The sequence below is a fragment of the Dermacentor variabilis genome, chromosome 9 (assembly GCF_050947875.1).
Source record: "Dermacentor variabilis isolate Ectoservices chromosome 9, ASM5094787v1, whole genome shotgun sequence".
NCBI lineage: Eukaryota > Metazoa > Arthropoda > Arachnida > Ixodida > Ixodidae > Dermacentor > Dermacentor variabilis.
Genome location: NC_134576.1, coordinates 104,551,742 through 104,577,471, shown reverse-complemented (window position 1 = coordinate 104,577,471; position 25,730 = coordinate 104,551,742). Strand labels below are relative to the sequence as shown.

The 25,730-nt window shown below is 47.8% G+C and overlaps 1 protein-coding gene across 1 annotated transcript in view; it reads left to right on the top strand.

Annotated features, from left to right (window-relative positions):
- Positions 1-9,549: 9,549 nt before the first annotated feature.
- The window catches only part of LOC142557207 (uncharacterized), a 90,443-nt gene continuing 74,262 nt past the window's right edge, over positions 9,550-25,730 (top strand). The window contains exon 1 of the mRNA XM_075668897.1: positions 9,550-9,899. Coding sequence (XP_075525012.1) covers positions 9,809-9,899 — 91 coding nt within the window. The 5' untranslated portion in view covers positions 9,550-9,808. The remainder of the gene's footprint in view (positions 9,900-25,730) is intronic.

Genomic DNA, 25,730 nt, shown 5'->3' with positions numbered 1-25,730 from the left:
TGCCAGCCATGAGGGTGCACGACTCAGCACCAGGGGGAGGGGGGGAGGGGGAGAGAAAAGGCAGCTAACCAGAATAAAATAACTAGGAGAGAGAGAGGGATAGAGAGAGAGAGAGAGAATCCTCAGTTGTTCGCTTATGATCGCCCTTCGCGTGACGCTGTCCGAAGGGAACCACGGGCAAGTGCTTCTCGTTTCGCTACGGTGACGAAGCATGAGTAATGCCCAACGCTACCGCGCTTCGCGGGAAGGCCAGCGTACAGTGAGAAGTGCTCGTTACTTCATGACAGCTACTCGGGGCGCGCACCGCGAGAAATCGTTAATACGATGGCCAGGAAGACGGACGCGGCACCTGAAGAACTAACACAGCAAGGCATCCCTATGTCAGTTGCGAGAAGTCTCAGCAGCTCGCAAAAAAAAAAAATGGAGAGGGGGGGGGGGGGGTGTTGCCCGACTTGTCGCTTCTTCGATTGCCGCAATAGACAGGTTCAACGACATGCTGGGAAAAGTGCACCCGTTACAGCACCACATTAAACACAAAACAGCACAAGTGTTTTATGTTCCTGTAGTCCGAAAGGTAGCGTTTCTTTTTCTGGGGGGGGGGGGGGGGCGGGGATATTGAACATGGTCGTACGTACACCGCAATACTGCTTTATTGCGCGGCCCCTCCTCAATCAGTTCAGAAAGTGCAGGTGCGTGAAATGGCTTCTCGTTGTAACGATCTCGTTCGCCGTGGAGAAAAATGAAAGATACGTTATTCCACCAATGTATTCTACAATTAATAGCATCATACAAGGCTTGTCAGATAAAAAGAGCTTGAAAACGAGCCAAGTATTGTGCTACTTAAAGCCAATCAGTGATAAGCTCAACGCAAAAACACGAATACGGCAGTTTGTATTGAAATAAAAAAAAATTGAAAAGCTAATTTCCACGTACGGCTTAGACAAAACTTGCGAGGTTGAGAAGAGCATGTAACGCATACAGCGCATAACCGATGGTCTGTTAACGTAACAAATAGCGTACCAAGGTACTGGAAACGTGATCGAGAGCTGTGGGGTGATAAGAAGTTGGTAGGGCATAGGCATGGCTCAGAGAACTGGTGGTGTACACTGAGCAATCTCGGAGGCCATGGCTTAGGCAGTAATGCTGCCGCTGCGCCGGGATGCGCACCCAGCTACACACTGCTACATTTAAGCAAAATATGAGAAATCTGCGCCCAACCTGCGCCAAAAGTGCTGCTCGGGTTTTCGAAAACGGAACTTAGTCCTCGAGCGCCGCTCCTCCTAACCAACCAATGTGTCATGGCGTCATCCAGCAGCTGCGCTAACTTCGCAATGGACCGAGTCAAACTGCCCTGTAGAGCCTGGATCATATACCGCTGAGTCATCCTTACGTGCCATGGGTTGCCTAAGCAACCGACGGCGTGCGGGTTGCTTAGGCAATGGGAGAGCAACGCTTTTCAGTCGCCAGCAACCGATCGCGCAGGCGCCGAGCAAGACCTACACCAAGACTCCGCGCCACTCTTTTGTATGACCAATGTAATACGGTGATCGAAGTTTCCGATACTATATAGTGTCTCGCTCGATTTTTCGAACATAACGCACACGATCTCGCAGGCGTTTGTCAACTATAGCTCCGTTATGTTGGCGAGGCGAGCACAAGGCTTTAAAAGATGACATACGTCGGCTGATAAGATATTGGCCGACTTCGCACCAAATATCCACTTCCACCGCTGGTTACTGACGAAGCAGCGCTGGTTAAAGGGACACCAAAGGCAAATGTTAGGTCAAACTAAATGGATAGATTAGTACTCGAGAATGTTTAAGGCGTCAATATTATTGCGAACAGAGGCTCAGTAATCGAGAAATTGAGGTAAGTGCAGGACATGATTAGAGGCTCCTCCGGGACGTTCAAGTACTTGCCCGATGAGGAAGGCACTCGTCATTTAAATGCTGTCCCGTCACTATAGTACTCAAATACGCGTTAGAAAAACATCATTGTATTGCAATGTGAGACTAAAGAAAATGCTTCTTGACCAGTTATACTACACTTTTAGCAGAAAAAACTCGTTGACAACGACACCTTGACAACGACGCGGGTGGTCGAAAGGTTTCGTTTTCGGTCGACTCCGCGCCGGCCGCGCTTTTATGTTCCAGTAGTTTCGTTATCCAATACTGCTGCGCTAGTTTTGCTGGCTAGCGAAACTCCCATAAATCACAAGCAGCAGAGAATTCCCCGTCCACGTGGTGTCGCGGGATGTTCGAATGGTCCACGACACTTGACCACACACAGCTGCAGCGGCGAATCCACCGGTTTCTGCATGGCCGCGCGTGTTCGTCTTGCGCAGAAAGCCGTAGCTCCGTCTGTCGGGCACCGTTTTGTTCACCCACGGCAGTAAATGGCAGTGGTGGCATATGCAACGTCACCACTCCCAGGTTTGGTGGCGGGAGATTTGAATTGCGAATAACGCATTCGGACTCTTCGGATGCAGTTTTCTCGTAAGCTAAGACTTTGTACCGAACAAGCACTGCGAACTTTCTAGAATGAGATTTAAGCATTCCACGTTGACTTAGTAACAACTCTAGTGTCCCTTTAAGCCTAGCTGCATCGTACGCCCGTAGAGAAAATTCGCTGCCAGCCGACCTGGTGGCGGCCGCGCATGCAGGTTGTCGCGGCAAGGTTGCCTCCAGTGTATAAGTTCAGACCAGTAAGCCGCCTCGGTGATTTGGCCTGAGACCACGCGCTAGACTTGTGGCCGGAGGCCGAGATTGGGTCCGCGGGAGACATGCCGGCAACTTCCCCGAACGCTTTCGCCAAACTGAATCCGCGCGACACAGCCTAATCAGACAGCGTTGCAGAGTCAAAGGTCGCATGCATATGTCACGCACTTCGCGAAGGCGTGCGACGTGGGCATCGAGCTGTGGGGCGGGAGAAAGGGCAAAATTAAGTAAGTTTTTTTGCGGCTGGCGTTATAAAAAAGCAATTAAATTGTTTTTCCCCCGACTGAAGTTGTCGTTTTTCGACTGCCCACCCAAATATTCGGACGCTCTTGCGAGAAATTCAGAAAGTTGGTTGGTGATTAGTTTCTTCATCGAGTTTTACAATCAATATGCTAATTTAATATTCAGAGGGGAAAGATCCGCCACAAAGTAACCCACCCTGTGGCGTAGGTGATTATGTAGCACGCCAGCCCAGAAGTCTGTCGGACTTTAGGAGCGCTGCCCTACTGCCCTCCATCGGCTGATATTTCCCAGCAAGTAAGCTACGTCATTTGCGGGGATCTTTGCGGGATAGTTGGGGTCTTTGTCTAGACTTCCTCCTATGATTGCGAAATTATCATACTGAGTGTTAAATTTGATAATTATCTCGGAAATGAAATGTTCTTGAAGAATCAAGCAAAACGTAGTTATTTTCAAAATGATCACTCAAGTTTTTAATCTAAACATACGCACCATAAATCGTGAAATAAAGAAAAACATTTTTATTGGCTGACTGTCTCCCAAACCAAATAAACTACATATGCAAGCAACTCCTTGCGTAGATGACATTTGTTTTATCAAATTACCGATACTCTTAGCTTTAAAGAATCAGTACAATGTGGAGATAATGCCTTTGCGAGAAACAAACATGACAAAAACTTTTATTCGCTGATTTTATTTAAGCAGGTAAAGAAAGATAGGGCGCCTATATTAGGCCATGTTGTACTATCGGCATACTTGTTTTTCACAACGTGCTCCATCTTAAAGAATACATTTATAGCGCGAGATCACGCTGAATGTGCTCTAAAGGCTTCTGAAGTCAGCACATAGCGTGTCCAAGTGCTTTCATGCTTTTCTAAGCCACTGAAGTTTAAACGCAACGTAGGTACCAGAGCTAAGTTGTTCGTAGTGTATCGTAAGGACTGCGATTAAAGGAAAAAAGGGGAGCGGGGTTCATTTTTAGTCTTTGCGTTGAGTATATGAACCAGAAATATCACTTACTGCTTTCACAAAGCTTGCCCACTGTAAAAGCTCCGCACAATATAGTTTGCAGTCACTTTCATAAACTTGCTCCGAAGGACCATTTCACTGATGCGAAGTGCATTTTCAGCTGCTCTGAAGTGGCATGCGCCAGTAGTACCACTGCATAGGCTGGCGCAGGAGATGGCTTCGTCTTGTAGTGGACACACCGAGGCTGAATATGATATAGTGATGACGTAGGCTTAATGAAGTGGTGTCGTGCACCTGAGAAAGAGTATGCTCAAAAAGAAAATGCAGAGTGTATCTATATCTGTTATAAAAATAAAAGTGCGCTGACAACAGTTTGCTGTTCATCAGGCACACGTCATCGCGACGTTCTGGGTTCAGCAACAAAACCGACCTAATGCAGGCAACACAAGTTGAGCATCCCTGAAAAGCAGGAGGTGTTATGAATGAGAACAAACTAATGTGACAATGAAATTTTCTTGCGGATATATTTATGTAGTGATAATCAACGTCTGTCGTGATGACTTAAAGTAGTTCTCCACGTTTGTCACCGACCAGTGATGCATCTGGTTAGCAGCAGAAAGTCAGGCTCACTAACGAAAACTGAAGGCTTGCCTGCCGAATCGCCTAGCATTATATTCCAGGCGAACGCGGTGATGTATGAAGGAGGAGGAGGAGACAAAGGAGAGGAAAGACAGGGAGGTTAGCCAGTGTAAGTACCGGCTGGCTACCCTGTGCTGGGGAAAGGGGTAAAGGGAATAAAATGAGAAAGAAGAAGAGGGAAAAAATGAAAAAAAAGAGAAAATTCACACAGTAAAGCGAAACTACGCGCTACAACGTTCAAAGGCGGGTGATGTATGAAATGATACAATAAAAATCCTACGATATGCATGTAACAGTGCAAAGTTTTCTCAAGCAAGTGATTGTCGTTCCTGGCCGTTACTGGAACTTCGCAGAATGACATATGGACTATTTTCGCGGAACAGTTTGCTCAATAGGAACGAGATGGCGCTTCCCTCGTGGCTGCACACGTTGCCTCAAAGGAATGCGACACTATTACCCTTTCTATATTGCTACTGTGCGGTCAGCTGTCCGAAATGCAAGTGAGTCCTTGCTAATGTACCGTGCTTCATTCCTACTGTAAAATTCGGAAAAGCAGAGGTAAGACGTGCGCTGTAGTAGGCTTCAAAAAAAGTTACTTAAATTTTAAGGAATGGGGTGAACAAGTTTGCCTACAGTTGAGGGCGGGGGGGGGGAGGGAGCTCCTATGGCGGCGACCAGTATAGCGCGCGCACACTCACACATGCTTACATGCACACACACACACACACACACACACACACACACACACACACACACACACACACACACACACACACACACACACACACACACACACACACCATGCACAAGAAACAAACAAGCAAAGACACCAAATACAACACAGGGTAAATTACTTGTACTTAGTTGAATTAAAGAAATTATAAATTAATTGCAATGAAAGCAGATGAAGAAAACGACTTGCCGAAGGTGGCGAGCGATCGCACGTCTTCGCATTACGGGTGTGATGCTCTAACCAACTGACCTACCGCGGCGCCGTTTCCCCATCTACTTTCTTGGGTATTTATGTATTACTACTAGAACTAACCTTGGGAGTGTTAGCCAGCGCCACCACTCACAAGCCTTGGCGGCGGATGTGGAGCACCCTTTCTGCCTCAGGCGTTACGAGTTCGTGACCTTTTTGGGTGAAGGCCACTGGTCAATGAATACGCACATGCTACCTGAAGGCGTCAATGTTGCCGGATACGAGACCCACGTTGTATAAGCACGCGAAGAAATGGGGTTGCCCGAGAGTCCCGATTTTTATTAATCATATCATGAGAAGCCAACAAACAAAGACACCAAGGAAAACACAGGGGAAAACACAAGGGAAACTTGTCTACTAATTGAATTAAAGAAATGATAAATTAATGGCAATGAAAGGGGACGAAAAAAAACTTGCCGCAGGCGGGGAACGATCCCGCGCCTTCGCATTACGCGTGCGAGAGCCTCGTACGCGTTATAAGTTGCTGGGTATGTAATTCTTTTACGTACAAAAGTGTAGTTATGTCCCTCCCTGCTTCGTATGCTACAGTCAAGCTGCTGTCGCCGCAGCAGCTTGCGCCACGGCAATCTTTACCAGGAAATGTATTTGAGGAATGCTACGTGCTAGGCAATACATGTAGACGCGGGAGCGCCTTATCAACAGAGTGGATCGGATGGTTGTATTCAGTTTTCCTTTTATTTAACCCATGCTGTTTCTGTATGTCGTATGCGCGATTCCAAAGAATGTATGCACCGTTGGCGTCACCTTGCTGAGTGATTGTAGCCTCTGCCTTACCGCGGTATGAGCCAGTGCATTTGGGGGTATGAGCCATAGATGATGGTAGTTTTCTCTCTCTCTCTCTCTCTCTCACACACACACACACACACACACACACACACACACACACACACACACACACACACACACACACACACGCACACACACACGCACACACACACGCACACACGCACGCACGCACGCACGCACGCACGCACCGCGTCCCTCAGTTTCCTTTTTACTCGCTCATGATATTTCTATATTTTGTCAAATACGATCAAACTATCTCTAGAATTAAGAGAATTTTTACAGGTGTTCTGCAAATAAATATATTCTGAGTGTATTTCGCGCATTTATATGATCGGTCGATCCAATCAAACACTTAGAAAACAAATTGCATTTTGGAAGTGTTTTCTTCCAGGAATACCTTGGGAAGCAAAGGGTTAAAGATGTATAAAAATAAGGCTAACTGCAACAAAGAACATTAGTTGTCTTGCTTCATTGACCACCGCGGACACTACAATAATATATTTTAAGATTTCACAGCTACTTACCTGCAAAAACGAAAAAAGAACGCATGTGCCTTAGGCATAACAGAATACACATTATGCACAACTAAATGAATGAAAATGAACTGGTAACCCAAAGAAACCAGGCTGAACCTTCACTAATTTCCGAGCAGGTAGGTTCACGCTCAAGTGGCTCGTGGAAGATTGTGCTGTGCCAAGAATCTTAATCTTAGTTAGTCGAGCAATGCTGGTGTACTGTCATGTGCAGTGCTTCGGAGTATTTCCATGCAGCTGTACGACAAGGCCTGCTTTCCTGTTTATGTTAATGCCACATCAACAGATTATTCGCAATTAAATCACTAATAAAAAAATTGGACAGTTGTAATCGTTCCGCACAGGGCACTATTGGTAATAAAATCACCTTCAGCTCCTGTTGAATGGGTGGCGCAGTACTACACTTGACCTACCGAGGGAGGGCGAGCTCCTCCTGAAAGAATGGAGGGGAAGAGGGCCCCGCCCAACGACCTTGACTTTACCGCAACTCACAAGCAAACTCTTCGCGCCCACTGTATCGCCAACGTATCAAGAATAAAAGAATCGGCGCAGACTTGAATCAAAGCGCCGAAGCATTAGTGACGGCGACTGCACCGACATCACACGAATGTTCGAAGCTGAACGTTTCCTGACGCTTCAGAGTAAGCGAGTGACGAGCGGTAATACATTTTTGCTGTCAGCTATTACGAAGTACAGAACATCTACGTTGCAAGCCTAATGCACATCAAGAACTACTCTGTCGCAAAAGCCCACCCGCGAGCTATTGGGCCGAAAATAAGCACTCAGGTAGTAACCGCAGGATGACCTCTTCAAATTGAGAAACCTGAAAAGCTGCTTCTTCAAAGTTTTAGTCAAATTAAAAACGAAGAGCAAAGCACACTAATCCTGATTTAATTCATGAGTAGATAGTTCGGACAGCTTGGAATACGTTTATACCGCCGCTTTAAATACAGGCACCATATTCGCTGCTTGTGCCGTTTGGACAAACCGCAATGAGCTCCGAAAGCGCTTACATGTAGCGAAAGCGCTACGTGAGGCGAAAGCCTCACGTCGTCTAACCAGTCATCGTCTACGATTACAGCAGAAACAAAGCTTTGCTGAGACAAAGCGGCGTTGTACAGAGCCATTGTAAAGATGGAGGCACCGGAGGCCGCTGAGGCAAGCAATGAACGCGTCACCACGTGATCACCAGGGGTTCGTGGCGAAAAGGGTCTATAGGACATTGGAAGGCATGCGCTAATGAATTAACTGCTCTATAAAATTAATAATAATAAAAAAAACTCGAATGTGGACAAAACAATCACAGTAACCGAAGGGCTGCAAAAAAAATTCCGGAACCTCAGTGCTTGCGAAGTGAAGAGTACTTTCATGACATTATTGCAGCGGCTTTCAAGGTCAAGAAGAAACGAGATTGCCATACTTTCGCGACCTAAGTGCCCAAACGCTCACTGGTGTCGGTCCGGTGCAAGATACGCCATTCCTTCTTTTGAGGCGGAAAAACTCCGCGCGAGAGTCATTTGAATGAGCAAGCGCAGCCCCACAAATTCTCCCCACACGAAGTTCAACTCGGACTCTGAAGCCAGTCACGTCGACCTCATTTCACCACCTCTCTGCAACTCGAAAAAAAAAAAAATGCGCTACCACCCAGTGGTTATGATTTTTGTTTTAATTCCCATCGGCCCGCTTCTTTCATCGAAGCAAGGAACGAGTCAATCACGCCCCTTTGTCCCGGATGTTGGCACCTTTCGCGTCGTTCTCACGTTATGCGATTATGCATTCCGACTGTGAATCGCTGAAAAGCCGGAGGGCATCGGTCACCGCACGCCGAGAAAGCGTGCCCCGGTCATGACAGCGCACGAGCCGACGAGCGACCCCAACGAGCGACAGTTGGGCGAAAAGGCCAAGTTGAAGGTAACAGCCGAGACCCGAGGAGGAGAAGACAGTTTGAGGGAGATAGAGAGAGAGCATAAAAAAAATAAAGTAGAAGAAGCAACACCGGCGGCGGCCGTCGCACTGCGGAGGTTGTCGTCCTCCATACGGGCGCCCAGAAGTGGGTCAGGAACAAGCGCGCTTCCTCCCGACTCCAAGAAACAACCACAGCGCAACGACAAACCTGAGCAACCAGGACTCGCCCGCCTTATCCAGCGCGGTTAGTACGGAGCAGCGTTTGCGAGGCTAAGGTGAGTTACGCGATCTCGGAAGAGGCTGCGCTGTTGAAATTAGTCCCACGTTTCGGCCGCATCACAGCTGGTTCCTTATACCGAAGCGTTCCGTGCGAGTCAACCAGGCTTCTGACACAGCTTCAAAGTGATCATATTAAAAGAATTAGAATATCGGAGCAATTCAAAACGCAGCGCAGGCGCGAGCGTTCCGGCGCAACCACACGATATCCGAAACGTCCTCTTTTGCTCTTCCGTCCCAACGAGTGGGCGCACTGCACCGAAACGGGGAGGGTTGCGCCGGCAGGAAAACCCACACCCTCGCCACACCTCCTCGCAACGCTTACCCTTCCCCCCGAAAATCAGCGCTCAACCTCCTCTCAGCCAAATTGGGCACGGAGGCCCCCCCCGGAGACGTCACTAGTGACGTCAGCCGTGACGTTCCCCCTCCCAGAGGACCTGCAGCCGCCTCGCGGGAGAAGAGAAGCCGGCGTGAGCCACGCGCCACGGCGGAGATAGAACGAGAGCAGCATACCTGTTGGTGGAGGAAGCAACGGTAAAGCGGGGAGGGTCCAGCCAAAAACAGCCAAGAAATACAAGAAAGGAGCGTCAGCGGCGCGGGGAGCAGGTCACGAATTCTTACGGGGGGTTGCTGCGGGTTGCTCGCTGCCGGCAACGCAACGGTGCTCGTCGCCGGCCTTCTCGGCCACGTGCTCCTCCAGAAACCGGTGGACGTCGTCCGTGTGTGCTACAGACGCCGTCATGGCTGCGGTCACCGCGCCGTCTTGGATAACACTCGCCGCCGCCGTGTTTGTCGTCGCAACCGCCCGGCTGTCCGCATCGGCAAACCAAGGTGAGACATCTTTCGTGCTGCGCGAGGTTGACTTGAGCGAAGCGACGATCGTATTCCTCGGCGGGCGCGCGCGTCCAACCACCTGTCGCATGCGGGCGCAAGGTGGCCGATGCTAAATGGTCACTCGATTCCCGGCATATCGACGCGATCTGCCGTTCCGAAACGCATGTCTGTGCAACGGAATGGATGTCCTTCAGCGAGATGAGGTGCTCGCGCTGAGCCTGGGAACTTCAAGAGGCTCAAGGTTTGTGTCTGCCGGCTGGTAACGCGGGACGGTTCACCTCTGGCACCGGTCGGCAGGTGCGTCGGGACCGGATTTCCCTTACTTATGCGGATGTTGCGCTGGTAACGCACTATACCGAAGATCTGCCTTTGGACGCTGCGGCGCTGAATTTCGTTGGTCTCCAATGGTGACAGCTGCATCTATGCAAACGTTAATGCAACCGCGTCTTCGATGTAAACGGCATCGCGAGTGTTTACAAAGTGATCACGGCGCACGTCCGTAAAGGGGAAAGCATCCATGCGGGCGCGCTGTGCTGTCGTGCTAACAAAAATAAGCGGAACAGGAGTACCGGAACGAAATTCCAGGTAGGGAGAGAAAATCTGTCATAAATTTCATGAAATGCATTGGATTTCGCTTAATTTAACGAGGAATATCGGAACGCACATTGAAGTTGTAATCAAGAAGGCTAATTTCTATGTCCCCAAACTACAGAAGTTTATTTCGCTCACATTCTAATTTTGCTTTTTCGGCTTTATTTGCCTCTTGCTGTTACTGCATTGCAAGCAGTGATGAAATCTACGCGCCCTCTTCTTTCTCGTTAGAGAAGTTTCTTGAAAGGCCGTAGCGAAAGCAGAGGTGGGGTGAGGGGAGTGATAATGTAAATGTGGGGGAATGGTAAGCACCCCATTGGTCGAGAGCCAGTTGAAATGAGAAAAAGGGAAAATTTTTTACGCTCATACCGACATTCCAAGAGGGAGGAGATGAAAGGACAGTGGCACTCCTGCACGTGACTCTTTCAGGGATCGTTCTTTTTTTCTTAGAATTCCTTCTTTTCTACAATGAGCGATCGAAGCACTAACTGCACGCTTCAAGCATGCGGACCAGCTTATTTTCACGAGAAATGCCGGGACCGGCAGGACTTCGCCTCCTGACAGCCTGTTGTGCGCAAAAAAAAAAGAGGCCATCAAAAATGTATGCAGCAGGCTGTGTTGCTTCCCCGCAGGTGTGAGCGCGCTTGCAAGAAAACCGGCAACGACTCTTAGCTCTCTCTTGAGTGGGCAATGACTTTGCGGGAGCGGAGCCAACAGTTTTTACTTTGGCACACCTACTTCGGCCATACTTGATCGATCGGGGCTACTTTACAACATCGGGAATCATCCACGCGTTTTGTCACGTTCGGCCCCACTTTCCGTGCCTTCATAAGCAACATTTACGTAGTCGGTGTGTCGAGCTGGAAACGAGTCGCCGAGTTCGTGTAAACGCTAGCATGTCGCGCGGAGTGAAAGCCGAGGCAAGTTCATTCATCCCGGCTCGGCAAGGGGTGGGTGGATTCGCACAACAAACACCCGTGGCAATGTGCGTGCATGCAGACGCGGTCGCGTCGGGAACTGCCAGCTCGGTTTCCTACTCGATTCGGTCGCGTCGAGTTCACGTAAATAGGAAAGCTGCCACGTCACATCGTTTACCAATGGCACACCGAGGCAAATGAAGCCAGTGTTTATGGTTTTCTCAGAAAGAACATCGTATGCGGAAAAATTCAATTTCTTGAAGAACCAGTGCGAATTTGTTTTGCAGTGCAGAAGAGAAAGTTAATTAATCGGTAAGCTGACATGGTGTCTGAGCAATACTTATGCATGTAAAATGTATTCTAGTAGCACGCCTAAAGCCTCGAAGAAAATGAAGCTCAGGCGAATTCGACCAACAAAGTTTGCTGTGCCGCTGAGGAACTCAACGTTATTTTGTTATAATCCTAGATAACTAAATATACAGAAGGTTATCTGGTTCTATAATATATTTTTTAAAATCTGCACGCAAGCGCCTATGCTCACGGGGTACTTTTTAAATTCTCGTGTGCATTACTTGGCGCTGATAGAAAACAAACCAACAGCTACCACCACGCTTTGCAAAGCAGTCTCTCTAATACCAAGGAATAGTTTCAGTTGATCAAAGTGGACATTCACCATAGCCCTTCCTTTAAGGGTTGGCCTAACTTAGCTAAAAGATTCAGTGCTCTTCCTGTACCTTTATCTCCGCTTGATAATTTGATTATATACTGCACTGGCAAGACACAATAATATGTCACAATGAGAATCGCAAGAGTCAGTGTCACTAATCGAGTGTCAGACGTTTTCAGCACAGCGCGGCTCGTTTTGTAGTCTAACCTGGTTACAATGAATAGCTCACGCGCTAAGATAGTTCGTATATCAGGAAATTTAATGTACCCAAACTCGCCTGTAACGAACCCTATAACGAAGCATTCCTTATAACGGATCTGTCGTATCCAGTGGACAAATGATGCCTGGGAGGAATCCATTTATGGAAAACAAATCTACGTATACTAGGCAATATTTTTTGTTGTTTCCTAGTGTTCCTCAGCAAGCGTTTTTCAATGTGCGACATTGTGAATACCTGCTCAAGGCCACTTCTATACCCCAAAACTGCGTCATCAAGCGTCGGGCAAGGCGACTAACCTGGCAGCGGACGCTTTGAGTTCAACAAATCCACTGTATAGTTCCTTATGAAGCTTAGAACGATAGAAAGCTGAGCTAGTTGGTAAGGATTCTTAATACAAGGAGGGGTAAGGCGTGTAGACGTGGACACAAGAGAAGTGGACAACACAGACACGTTCGTGTTGTCCACTTCTTTTGTGTCCGTGTTTGCACGCCTTACCCCTTCTTGCATTGTGAATTTCTTATGAAACAGTTCTTTTACATGAACATCGGTTATTAAGTTTTACTTGATCAATTTAGAGGATGATGCGCTTTATCCGGATCCATTATATTCGGATTTGACTACATCATGTTGACGCATCCCGAGTGGCATTCGCGCTCGGGCAGGCACTGACACGTGACCTGTAACAATCGGCACGCGCGCGGGATCACAGCTACTTTAAACAATCACGGAGAAAGCTTCATACTTAGTGCGCTAGCCACAGCCGCAGCAGTCTGGTGAATTCCAAGGGCGGAGATGGCGCAACTTAAAGCAAAGTTGCCTCTTCCTTCGACTTTACTGCTGCTGCTGGCTTGCACACCGTGTCGGGGGTTCAGAGCTTGTATATACCTGGAAGGAGCGTGGCAGAGAAGGAAGGAGACGAGGGAAACCCGTTTGACCTTTGTACCGCGTCTAATGTGCACAATACCCTCTGGAATTCCCTGGGCATCGTCTGATTAGACTATTGACAGCTGTAATTATCCGTGACGCCCTCAAAAGCATTGCAGCGCTTACCTCTCGACTAACTTGCCGGTGAAGAGGGAGGCTAGATAGAATGGTTGGAAGGTGGGGAGAGAGGAGGCATAGAATGGTTGGATAGGCGCTGTGGTAAAACGAGGGATACGGCCTTGCCACTCTTCGCTCGCAGTTTCCATACCGTGGGGCGGTATTGGGGAGTAAAGAAAAAGTGGCGAGAGCAAGCAAGGAAACGGCTACTGCTAGACACGACAGCGGTTAAGGGGAAACTGGGTAAACTTAAGTTCCAGGTAGGGTACGTTACTGCAGTTTCTGAAAAAAAAACACCATGCAATTATGTCAAGCCGACAACTTATGCAGGACGTAAAGAAGCAGAGCCGCATTAATTAAAGTGCACCGCAGGGTCTAGGCACCACTACGGAAGCGGTCACACGTCAAATCAACGCTTCTGTGCCCTCGTGCTAGCCCTGCGGCGATGTCATCGCTCAAGGTCGCCGATATGATCTCGACCGCGGCAGCCGCATTTCGACGGGGACGAAAAACAAAACACTCATGCCCTTAGATTTAGGGACACATGAAGAGAAGACTATGCGTTGAATATCAATCCGGACACAGGCACTACGACTTGCCTCCTAATCCAACTGTGGTTTTGGCACGTACCGCCCCATAATTCTATGAAAGTGTAATACTTCTGCCACTACGCCATGTGAGGCAAAGGCGATGCTCAACGCTCTCACTGAGAGGTTATCATATATGCGGCGCAACACTGCCTCCAGCAAACACCTCTCCCTCTGTGTTCTGCGTGCTAGCAAACAAACAGCAGTGGTGCACGCAAGCTAACGTTTAACATCAACTCGCCATTCTCGTGTTTGGCTGAACGTTGAACAAATTAAACATTCGCCGTCAATATCACCGCTATTCATCGTCAATCAAAGCAAACAGGCACAGAAAGTGTCGCTTACATCGATTCCCAGAGCGCGCGGGATCAGCATAATTTTTTCGCTCATTTTTGGACCAAGTGCGTTCCAACGGTAGAGTCACAGTGCGAGTCCCGTGTTTCAACTACAGATTAGAGCAGATTTCGAGCTGGGACCACTCCGTGGAGATGTTCAAGCTGTTCCGCAAAAACCGGTGGAGTGGACCGGAACTTCGCGTGACGTATTTGCTGCACTCGTACGTTTTAGTTCTACTACTGCTTACCACACTTGGTGGCGCTATGATTATCGTGGTTTTCGGGGTTTGGCGGACGCCTTGGGGGACTCGTCGAGGCGCAGGCATTGCTTTTGCTGCTCGATAGTGACAGCTCCCCCTCGGACAACTCAAGTTCTTATACATGTGACGAATCGGACCCAGACAGCGACGCTGCAGCTGCTGCTTGCGAGAGTGCATTCTACAGGATGTTTCGTCTGCGCTGGCAGCGAACAGCGGAAGCGGATGACCACACGCAGGGTATCCTGGGTAACTCCACATCCGGTAGAACACTTCCGCTCTAACGCTTTCAGGCACTATGCTCCGGCTGCGCGGTTCGCGTTCCAATCGCGGATTAGGAGGCACTGTTCTGTGTAGACAAGACTGCTTGGAATTTGTCAATAGGATTCACCAGAGATGCGCTTGAATCTCGTCTAGGAAGTGAGTAATAAAGTTGTGTAGAAACCTCGCCGATTTGGCGGCTGCTTTGATCTGGAGGGCCAACACGTTTGGCCAAACGCAAGCGCCACCGGGAAGTCAAATTAACTAAGTAGGAACCACATGTACGGGGGACGCGGAAAGGGGAGGGGGTGAGTAGGGATGTGATTGAGGTGAGGCACAGGCGCTACTTCTGCAGCCCTTTTAGGGAGCACCTGTTCAGTGTCCGTGCATGTGAGTGAAGGGGGGGGGGGCGTAGGGGAGGCTGCTAGACGGGGTAGGAGGCAACGGCGTCACCCGGCGTCTGGTCGTTACAAAAAAGCGTGACTGTTCTTGTTAGTCTTCGACGAAATAAAGGAAGGGGAAGCCGCGCCCGTGACGGCTCACACCTGGTCAACTGCGTGAAGAGACATTCCAGGAATTTCGCAGGCTCCCCATTTTTTGTTTACCGGCCAGTGCGGAGGTGTTTTCGAAGTGGATGAACTGCCGGCTTTCGCCTCTCCCCCCCCCTTCCTCCCGTATGCACACACTACCACAGATAAGCAGGTTCGCGAAACAGGTCAGTAGACAGGGGAGGGAGAAACGTCCATTTCGTGCGAGGTGGCTCGCTTGCAGAAGCTTTTTTTTGTCGAGAAATAACAGTTCCTTTATCTACAATCAACGCGAGGTGACGCCGGTGTCAACGGCGGCGCGCACATGTGGGTCTGGCTTAAGAAATAATTCAAATGAAGAAAAAAAAAACCATGAGGTTTCTGCCACACTTCCTCGTGCCGATACCTTACACCTGCATTTCGAAAATTTGACTTGCAAACATTGCTGCACTACAGCTGGAATACATTGCCTAGAACTAAGACGTTCCGCGGGAAAGCCTATTTAGGGGTGTAAAGTTGATAAGGGATCAACATGAATAATGTGAACGATGGCTCGTACAATTTGGTCTATGGCAGTATGTGCATGACACGGGCCCCCACGCTTGTATGTAATTTAATTTTCAATGTTATGCCGTGTGATAACCCACCGGCGAATAATAAAAAAACAGAACGATAATTCAAGTTAGGCAGCTTTGAAATGGTACTATTGAGCATGTTTAGTTTTCACTAGTTGTTATCCAGGAATACTGAACTTCATAACGAAAATATGTACTGTTCGCGGTGGTCTTCGTTTCCTGAGAAAAGGAATCTGGCATTGAACTGATTTGAGCTATAAAATAGAGACCCATTGAATTGCATCTTGGGCTAATGCAATCTGCAAAAATGCTTTTACTCGCTGAATGCTGTTTTTTGACTGATTGAACCATGTTGATTTGTAAGGTGTTCTATATGGTGTGCAATCGCGCATGTCATCAAGTTTGTCAAGTTATCAGAAAAATCATTATAATGCTATAGTGTTGTTCTCACCCTATACTTCTCCCCACGTTGGTCATGGCATCTTTCGTTCGTTTTAACCTCCGCGAATTGCTGCGGGTGCACTGTACCGGCGCATGCCCGACTTGTAAAAGCGAGAACGCGCGATCGCGAATCTTGCAATGAAAAGAAAAAATCATACCTGAAATAGACGTCTACGCAATAGTGCCGCAGTTCATCCGAAGTCAATATGTTGAACACCTGTTCCAGCGGGGAAAAACTGCCTGCGTTTGGGAGGCTCGCGTTCGGTGAAGCTTTCAATGTGGCTTCTTAATGAGTACACACGCTGTGACCTCTCGCGGCGCGGTAATGCGGGAAGCCTACGGATGGTAAATAAGAGTCTCTTCAGTAGTATTGTAGGTCGCTACATTGCTTGAATGCTAATCATATTAGTGTCGACCGTCATGGTGAGATGGGTTCTGCCGGAAACATTGTATATATATATATATATATATATATATATGAGGGATTGTTTAATTAGCGTTGTAGGTATTCCATATTCCGTACCTGCCAACTGTCCGGAATTTTTCGTAAGCTTTATGAATTCGGGCTCGTCTTCCAATTTTACGAATGTTGCGCCAAGCTTTACGAAAATGAATTTCGCACCCGAGCATGTTTCGCTCATCAGTCCCCGACCCTATAAATCACATAAGAGGTGCATGCTGTTGCCCTGTGACGTTGGAAGTCTCCAGATGGTGAAAGGATGCAAGAGGGTACTGGCTTAAAGAAACGTTACACGAGACAAGTTTCGGATGCTGGCCAAATCGGCACCGCAAAAGCCGCTGGTACCTAAAGACACCCTGTTGCATGTCAAATCATCTTTAGTAAAGTGTGTACGTAACCCAGAAAAGGCGTGTGCACAGGACAAGTTGTTTTTTTTTTCTACATATCCGTGCTTTACCCCCTCCTCCTCCTTCCCCTTCCCTAATCAGTGGTCGTGTCAACAGAATCTCACGAATTTTAAAGTTCGCAGTTTGGCAGGTACGGTATTCGCAAATTGTAGAATCCAGATTTTCGCTCTATGTGTTATTTTCCAGCAGCTTATCCCAGTGATACGTAAAAATGGGTAAATAACTCATGAATTTCACCATGGCACGTGCCAAGCATTTCACAGTTCTTCCCCTTCACGCCATCTTAACTCTGGGCTGTGAATGAAGGCAACGACTTATGAGGGCGGATATCGTTTCCCTATTGTCGAGAAGTAATTACAAAATTTGTTCCGCTGAGTTTATCCTTTGAAAGGGAACCAGGTGTTTGTTTCAGTATATTGTTACCTTGAAAGTCAGTTTACTGTTGCTCCTAAGACAGTTTCCAAGCCCGAGTATTGGAACCGGTCACGGTGCCTTGACACCACCACGATTATACAAAAAAAAAGAGCATCAAAATTTAGCACTTTGCACCCGATAACTTAAGAACAATGCATGGTCAACGTTTGCTTATGCGCAAGCTTGAGACAGGTCGAATTTCCGGGAAGTCCGCTACTAAGTCGCCATCATGCTTAGATATCGCCTGTATCGTATACTCAACTTGCCACTGTCCGCATTGTTAAGCGGCAACCAAATACAGGCGGTATTCAAGTGACGCGCTATGCAGGCTCCGTTGCGCTGTCGCGACACGGCGTGAGGCAACCACATCGACAGGACACCGCTAAATAAAGTACTCACAAATTTCCATTGTTGTCCGAAGAGATACAATCATGCGCCCGTAAAAAAATCGCAAACGTACCACACGGCCAATCTTCTAACCACGGTGTAACAAATACAGATACGGTATGCTGTCATCGCCAGTAGAAATCCATGCCGCCATCGTGAAATGCCGTGGTGCCATCTGGTGAGGAAAAATCGAGAACACTTTCGAGGCTCTGGGTGGCTTCTCAGTCCTAACAGCTACAAAACAAGCTGATCTCAATACTAACGGCAACACAACGCCGTTACTTCGTTCTCGGCTTGAGATGAAACAAAGCGATGGTAGATTTTACTAGTACTTGCCTTTTGCTGTCGCGGCACGGAGCAAATTGCAAGAGCGAGCTCGGACATAACTAGACGGCCATGGTTGCTTCCATGTTGTTGCGCAATCAGGCTGTCCGCGGCGGAAGTCGCCGCGCGGACTTCCGGGAGAGAAGCGAAATTTCCTCGCCTGGCCAACCGATGACGCGGGAAGCGACGTCAAAACCTGTAGTCGCCGTCGCTCGAAAATCGCGCGTATGCGGTTTCGCCTTTATCTACAGAATTGTTTTGCAAGAACGCGGCAGACGGGTCGCGTGTTTGTTTGTTTGTTTTTTGCTTTCTTTTGGGCATCACAGTGCCACTACGAGACAGAGTTTAGGCGTGGCTCATATCTTCTTTTATTCGAAACAAGTCGCAACTTGTCGCTGGCGAACGCGTTTCGTCTGAGTGTGGACCAGGACGTGTTGGCAGCGCCGTCTCACTTTCCCTCTCTCTTGCGGCGCGATATTCCACTAGGGCTCGGCCGCGGTTAAACAAATTAAACCTGATTAGTCGGCACCTTGTGATCCAATAATTAGTTCGCACTTACATTCGTTTTCACCTGTTTCCGTCTGTGCTCCCGTAGATTACGAGCGTGTATTCGCAAGTGCTGAATTGCAAGTATCGCAAGTGCAGCGGCAAAAGGGATGAAAAAAATTATCAATTAATCGGATTTAACAATTCAGTGAATCTGGTGATTACGTACACATCATTTTGCGGAGCGACCAACCGTGCTATTTTTCAATACACTTACTAGTCAGTTACGCTGTGGGAGTGATTGCACATCGAGATAACTCGGTGGAATCGAAGGTCTAGTAGCGCAGGCAAAGAATATCGTTTACATATTGTTTACGGTCCCTAGGTAAAAAGTTGATCCGCTTATTAGCGGTCATACCAGCTGCAGTGAAGAAACGCCCACGTGTCAAGGGATTTTTCCTTCCCTGGTTCAGTATATTAGTATTTAAATATTTTCATTTTGAATGAAAGTCATTCATGATACTATCACCTGTGGCTTGAATCGCAGATGCCATGTATGCATTCTGTGATGAAGGGCCCACAGGCAACATCTCAGTCAGAACAATGAAGTTCGGCCGGTCGTCCTCTGTGTTGTTGAGCGATGCAGGCGCCGGCATTTACCTCCTTTTATTCTTAACTTCCCCCGATAAATTGCGGTTGAAATCTTTAATCATGATTAAAACACTAACCGATTACTAGGAACTTTGCTTAGTCGTCCAGCCCGATACGTCATAGTTTTTTTACTGATCAGCCTAGAAATTAGCCGCCCCGTAGTGATTTCGTTACTGTATCGTGCAAGCATTATTTAAAGTCCTTGACAGACGTAGTGCAAGTAATTCTGTGTAAGCAAGGCTCAGTACCACATGCTGAAAAGTGCCTATTGAGCTTGGAGTATCAAACCTTGCTTATAGAACTTTCTATATCGAATTTTTAGTATTGAACTTTCAATATCGAACTTCAAAAATGATATTTTGGCAATTGAACTTTTAATATAGCTCTTTCTATACATAGCTTTGAACATCAAGTTTTGACTACTATACATTGAGTATTCAACTTTCAATATGGAACATTGAAAAGTGGGTGTCGACGCCTCCAATATCAGTTCGTCGTGATTTAACGAATTTTGACAAAGTCGGCCGCGGCCTGGTTATTTGCTAATAAGCAATGATAGTGTATCTAACGAGCCAACATGACTCAACAAATAAAGTTTCGAGAACCTCTGCTGCGACAGAACGGCCTAAATACAAGAACCAATTGAAATCCGTGACGTCACACTGGCGTACTTGCGATGGAGTTTCGGCGCGAAGTTTAAGTATGAAAATTTGGCCTTCCTTTTGTCTTCTAGTAAACAAGCCCCTAACTGAGAAATTACGAAAACAGAGTTACAAAATATTATATCGCCAGTCTGAAGTAATTTACTGTTTTCTTCTTCTTTTGGCTTCCCTTCACCGCTGACACTCAAAACACTACGACTGAGAGAGAGAGAGAGAGAGAGAAAAAGGGAGGAAAGACAGGGAGGGAAGGGGGTAAAGGGAGTAACAGGAGAAAGAAGAAGAAAAAAAGAATATTAGAAACGTTCACACAATAACGCGACGCTATGCGCTACAACTTTCAAGGATGGTGTGACGTTTCTTAGGCAACGCAAGGGAAGCAACGGTCAACGCTGGCTTGGGCTGTCGCACTGCACGTGTCAACAAACTCGCGTCGCACCCGAGTCGCTACGCAGCAAAAAAAGTGAAGGCACGGTCACTGTTGCAAAGGGTGGCCCTGGTATCTTCTCGCGCTGACAGTTTGACGCTGGTTATATCGGTAAGCGAAAAAAAAAAATTACGGCATGCATTGCAACACGACTCCAAACTTTCAACGCCCTCGTTAGTCTAATGCACCATTTCGTTGGCTCACCTTCCTTACTCCTGACGCGTGTACAAGTAATTTAGAGTCGTGTTTCAGCGCACCATGAATAAAATTCTTCATTTCTGCTCTCGCGAGTCTCGTTAAAGGAGGCAGTTTCCTAAGGCAGCGCAATTTCGTAAGAAGCCGCCCGTAACTGAAACCTTGTAACCCGCATTTTGAATGCCTATACGAAGGCAACAATGTTACCGTAAGGGCTAGCTTAAATGGTCTGCAACCGAAAACATTACCTATTATTAGTTGTCCCCGTAATAGGACGACAACGATATAATGACCTTTCTTCGACCTATTATGAAAGGTCAAATGGCCGACCATTTTAATCAGCCATGCACCAGATAGCGGTTATTGTGTATAATCGTTATTAAATGAAACGTCAGAATGATAACACCTTTTTTTTTTTCTAGAGGGTACTTAGGTGAATATGTTTAGGCGAAGCGCAATTTGACCCCACAGTGTTTTGGTTCTTACGCACATTAACATTTTCTCTGTAAAGGAAACGATCGCTGAAACCGTTGAAGCATGCGGCGACTTTCAAATTCTTCGAAGTTCAAGCCGGGTTAAACCGAAAACATTGAGCACATTACCCCTCTCACCCCCACCGCTTTGTCTCATGGCTACGTAATAGGCAACTTTTTAAACGATGCACTAAGTTTTCCTGACAAAAAAAAAAGAAAAAAATTTGTCTGGATATCCGGAGCGTTTGGTTACGCATACAAGTTGTAGGTTCCTTTGTAGACTACTGATAAGTGCACTCGATCAAGCAGCCGCAGATACAGGCACGTGACCTCTATGCGCCCGCGTGCAGGTAGCAACCGGATATATAATAAGGCGGCAGATAGGCGTAAAAAGAAAGAAAAGAAAACAAGGCAAGGAAGCCCAAGGACATACTTCAGTTCTATTCAACTATACGCTCATGTTCATGCTAAAAGTACTGTAAGCTTTTAAGTTACAGGATCTCATCGAAATCTTTGATTTCCCGCCAAGCTCGTTCGATGTTATTCGTGAAGTAATCTCCCATTGCTCATTAAGATTTAAGCGTGACAGTGCATGAGCTCCGAGATCGGACGCCGTGCACGCGTCGCTCAATCTCGGAGGCCATATAGACAGAGTAGAAGGCTACAGCGCTATGTTCAGCCAACAAGGCCTTCGTGTTACTCTAATCATACAGACAGTGCCTATTTCGCCCGAGCTATATTTTATTGGTATTTTTTTACGAAAATTTGACGTCCAGGGCACCTTTTGATGGGGAAGCCAAAGTATTTTCAAATAGCACGTCTGAACCAGCTAACAAAAGAGCGCGCATAGGTTGATGATGCACATGCGCTAACTACTGAGGCACCCTCTCCCATCATTCACGCTAGCACTTTTATGTAGAGAAAACCTTGAGCAACGAAGAGATCAAGGGAAGAAAAAGGCGGATTGCGGAAGAGAATGAACCAGGTCGATGAACACGAGGTTAAATTGAGTGGGGCTCAAGACTCCACCTTGTGGTACGCAACGGTATGTGTTGTGTTCTGATGACACACCATCCCCTGTTTGCCCAAAAAATGACTTCTGTCCTTCAAGTACAGGGCCACCTTGGCCGACATCGCCCAAGCCATTCAGGGTGGCTCGATGGGTTATGTTATAATACGCGCCCTTAACGTTCAGGAATATCGCCACTGAAAGCCTCCTGAGGTTTTTTTTGTTCTCATGCTGAACGGACGAGACAAGGTCTATGACATTGTCCTTAGAAGAACGTCCGCGTCGGAAGCCTGCCATAGCGTCAGGGTATATCTCGTAATGTTCGAGATACAACTCTAGACGTGTCATCAACATGCTCTCCATCACCTTTCCTACACAACTGGCCAGATGAATCGGACGATAAGGCGCCATGTCTAAGAGTGATTTGCTTGGTTAGATTACAGTGCGTTGACTGCTTTTGGCTGTGTTATTTTAGCCGGCCGACGGGGTAGCAATTTCGCCCAGTGGGAACGGTCGGCACGTATCAATGGAGTGCAGCTCCCGCTCTACAGGTGCCATCTATGCGTCGCCTGTCTGGGCCATACGAGGAGTAGATGGCGAACATCCTCATCGTCGTTGCCACAGGAGAAAGCGGGGGATGAAGCCCGTTTTATACGATATATAAAATGCTTTGTGCATGTCCCAAGCCGCAGTGGTCTCGGTACTTTTCGAACTTCCTACATCCAGCTGGTATTTGAGATGAATCGAAAAGGATCGATACCTCAGTATATTCATTAAAACAGGTACCACGCCTCCTGTTGCAGTTCTTTTTCTCTGCATCGCGTATTAATTAGTTATGATAGTCCGTAACTCTATTGCATTGTTTCGTGCATTGAATGTGCCTATCCAGAAACTAGCTATCTTTCCGTATACATGCGCGCGTGCATATTTTGACGATGCGCGCCATCGTACGCTTGACTTAGCCTAACAAGCACTGCGATAGGGCGCCGACGAACGTATCGATAGGGATCCGACCGCGTCCGGCTTACGGTTCACACGCGATCCACACAGCCGTTTTCCTCGTGGCTTACACAACGTCGCCGCATGCGATACAAATCAATGCATGTCGCACGCATTCCTTCCGGGCAATGGAGCGGCGCATTCGAAGACCCCGGCGTAGAAAGGGGTCACTGCGCACCGCGAATGTCTGCTTAAGGCGGTGCTCAGTACCCTTTCTTGACCAAAGACAAGTGCGGCAACTAACCTCATAGCGTGCACAAAGACGACAGCAGCGGAACCGAAATAAACTCGCGCCGCGGAACCCATAGAGCGTCTCCCGATCGGAAACGGCACCCACAAACTGCGTCACGCACTCAACGTCAAGTCATTCGCGCGAGCACGTGGTTTCGTCGTCGAGTGAGTGCGCGCGCCATTGACCCTGATACCGAGACACGCCGGCGCGTCCCACTCTCCCGCTTCACTCATCCCCCTCCCCGCGAACGTTCATGCAACGCACTCGTTACACTTGCTACGTGTAGGCAAACGATGACATCGCCTCCGGCGACGTGCAACCCGCGGGGTGTGTGAGAACATTTGGGTTTGCACGACGCCGCGGCGAGAGCAAACAATGGCGCGACGAACGCGTCGGGTACTTGAAACGGTGTCATCGAGCAGCAACAACGGGCTCGCGATGTCTGTTCACGGTACAGGGACCATTGAGTCCGCAGGGCGTGGAAGGAGGGGGGACGGGTGTGGGTGGGAGGCGCCGAGACACCATTACGCCGCGGTCGGTTCGAACGTTACGCGCGGTCTACTAACACCGAGGCGGCGGCGGCGGTGTGTTATAGAGTCAGTGATGTCACGTTTGATACGCGCTAGACGCCGGTCGTTGTATATGGGGAAGCGGCGATGCAAACGCGGTTTGCTGCCGTAAATATCCACCACAAAGAGGACCTGTCACGGTGTAATAAAAAAGACGCTAGCGAATACGCGTAGCGTGCGGAAGCCCGAAATAGTCTTTCGGGAGGCGGCATGCTTTGCGGGCGTGTTCTCATCCGGACCAGCGAAACCACAAGCGTAGGCGAACACGTCTAACTCATAGGTGCCAGGAGAATTAATAGGGCCACACAATCAAACACTAAAACACTCGAAACTGGTAAAGCATCATTCAAAACTATATTTTCGTTAATTTCGAGGTAATAAGTTGACTATTATAAGAATGTAGTGAAAGGCCAAGTTTGATTGATTGAAGTTCGTGCCGGAACTACAGCATCGGTACGTCAGTAGGGCATCATGACTTTCAAATTATTTTTTTTTTGTATTTGGGCCTTCGGGGCTCAGTAAAAGTTTTTGAAATTTGTTTTAGCTTTATTTTAAAGCACAATGTTGTCTGGCTGTACAAGCCGGGCCTCTATCCCTTACCTTTAAAAACAACTGTACGCCTGGGTTGGCACCCCGGCATTACATAGCGTCACGGTGAGTCGGTGCACGCAGTTCAAGATCGCACCGCCCCCAAACTGTCGGTTTTGTGTCTTTTCTAGCGTGCCATGTTACAAGTGCGCTTCATGGTACTAGCGGATTTTTATTGTGATGTATCCAAATCACGAACACTCTCGAATTAGTGCTTTGATGAAATGGTTCAAATGCAGCTCAAATAATTGTTCTTCATGTAATTGTCCTTTGAGAGCGCCGAGAGTACGGTAATATATATGAAAATGGTTTGCATACATCATGTCGGTGCGTAGACTTTTGGCTTCATACCTCTGAAGGAGCCTACTACACAACAATATTGATGCAGCGAGGCTGAAGGCCTCTGAACGGAGCGTCCGCCGCAGTGTAACCTTGAGTCAAAGTTACTAGTACTGGTGTTGACCTGATCATCTGTTTTCAGGGCCATTCAATATCGGTGTTCGCCCGCCCTTCCAACCCAGTTTATACTATTTTTGGTAAATATTATTTGTAAAATTGGAAGCTTCTGCCGTCGCTTTACACTGCGTTTTCTGTGGTGAAGCAAAGTATAAGATATCCTCGGGAGAAAAAGTTTGAAAACCTCACACAGACACACACACATATATATATGGCACAGCCGACAATTTGTCAGTGTATCAAATTGGCCAAGAGATATAAACAAAATTAACGCATACCTTAAAGAAACCCTCACAAGGTCACATCGTAAATTTTGGTTGCATATTGTCATCTACGGCACCTGCCGTGGTGGCTTAGCGGCTGTGGTCTTGCGCTGCTAAACACAAGGCCGAGCGATCGAATCCCTGCCGCGGCGTCCGAATTTGGATGGGGGCGAAATGCAATATCCCCTGCGTCCCGTGCCGGGGGGGCACGTTAATGATCCCCACGTGGTCAAAAAATTAATCCGGAGTACTCCACTAAGGCGTGCCTCATAATTAGATCGTGGTTCCGGCACGTAAAGCCCCAGCATTTAATAAATTATATTGTTATCTACAGCGAGAAGTTCTGTAATTACTCCATTATTTGAGCACATAGGAGAATGGCACAGACGTGGGCACACATCCGAACCTTC